Consider the following 968-nt stretch of genomic DNA (forward strand, 5'->3'; position numbering starts at 1 on the left):
GTCTGAGGACAGTGGAGTGGGAGGTGGTGGGTGCTGGTTCTTGTGTCTAGGATTTTGGGTGCCCCATGAGCCCTGGTAGGCCTTGGGAGGTGAAGGAGGCCCCAGCATGTGGTCCTCACAGTCCAGAGCCCTCTTCTGCTGTCCCCGCAGGCTTTGGAATTGTCCCAAGGTCTTAGAATCCTTCTCAGGATGTGTCCCAGGCACCCTTGACTCCTGAGCTAGAGTTTGATCCTTACCATCTCTGATTTGCCAGGGACCCTCTCCTCACGTCCTGAGAACTTTAGTCCAGGGTCTCACTGCCTGCTCCTTCCCTGGGTCCCAGTGAAGAAGTGGACCCGTCCAGCTTTGGGGGACAAGTCCCTGTGTGGGAGCTGCCTTTCTGAGCTGACACGGAGGTCAGGGCTGAGGAAAGAGGACCCCACCGGAAAGGTCTCACGCTGGCAAACTGAGTGATAGCCCATCGGGTCTCCTGTCCCCTGGGCACCCCCAGTGTGGACCACAGTGGAATTCTCACGGCTGTCTCCTTTCCAGGCGGGTGTCCCAGAGCGGGAGGCTGCAACGAGACGCGCATGCTGGAAAGACTGCCCCAGTGCGGGGAGGCCTTTGCCGACATGATGCGCAAGGTGGACGTGTGGAAGTGGTGCAACCTGTCCGAGTTCATCGTGTGAGTGCTGCTGTCGGGCGCGGGGATCTGCTCTCTCTGCCAGCCCATGGCCTGACCACGCTTTGCCCACACTTTACCTGAGGTCTCGCCGATACCCATCCATAGCACTTGCACAGCTCCGCCCCCGACTGGCCTACACTCTGCTCATGGCCTCGTCCATGGCCCCGCCCACGGCCCAGACCCAAGGCCACGCCCATACCTCACCCAACCATAGACCGCCCATGCCCCGCCAAGCCCCGCCCACACGGCTCGCGGCCTCGCCCCACGGCTCCGCCCACAGAAGTATCCTCTGCCTGCCTACGGC

At 61.8% G+C, this 968-nt stretch overlaps 1 protein-coding gene across 2 annotated transcripts in view; it reads left to right on the top strand.

The window, feature by feature from the left end:
* Window positions 1-333: 333 nt before the first annotated feature.
* RAMP3 (receptor activity modifying protein 3) overlaps window positions 334-968 on the top strand; it is an 8,700-nt gene continuing 8,065 nt past the window's right edge. For both annotated transcript variants that reach the window (XM_008055975.2, XM_021711325.1), the window contains exon 1: window positions 334-664. In XM_008055975.2, coding sequence (XP_008054166.1) covers window positions 570-664 — 95 coding nt within the window. In that variant the 5' untranslated portion in view covers window positions 334-569. The remainder of the gene's footprint in view (window positions 665-968) is intronic.

The sequence above is a fragment of the Carlito syrichta genome, unplaced genomic scaffold (assembly GCF_000164805.1).
Source record: "Carlito syrichta isolate Samal-C Ts95f unplaced genomic scaffold, Tarsius_syrichta-2.0.1 Scaffold302055, whole genome shotgun sequence".
In the NCBI taxonomy this organism is placed as follows: Eukaryota; Metazoa; Chordata; class Mammalia; order Primates; family Tarsiidae; genus Carlito; species Carlito syrichta.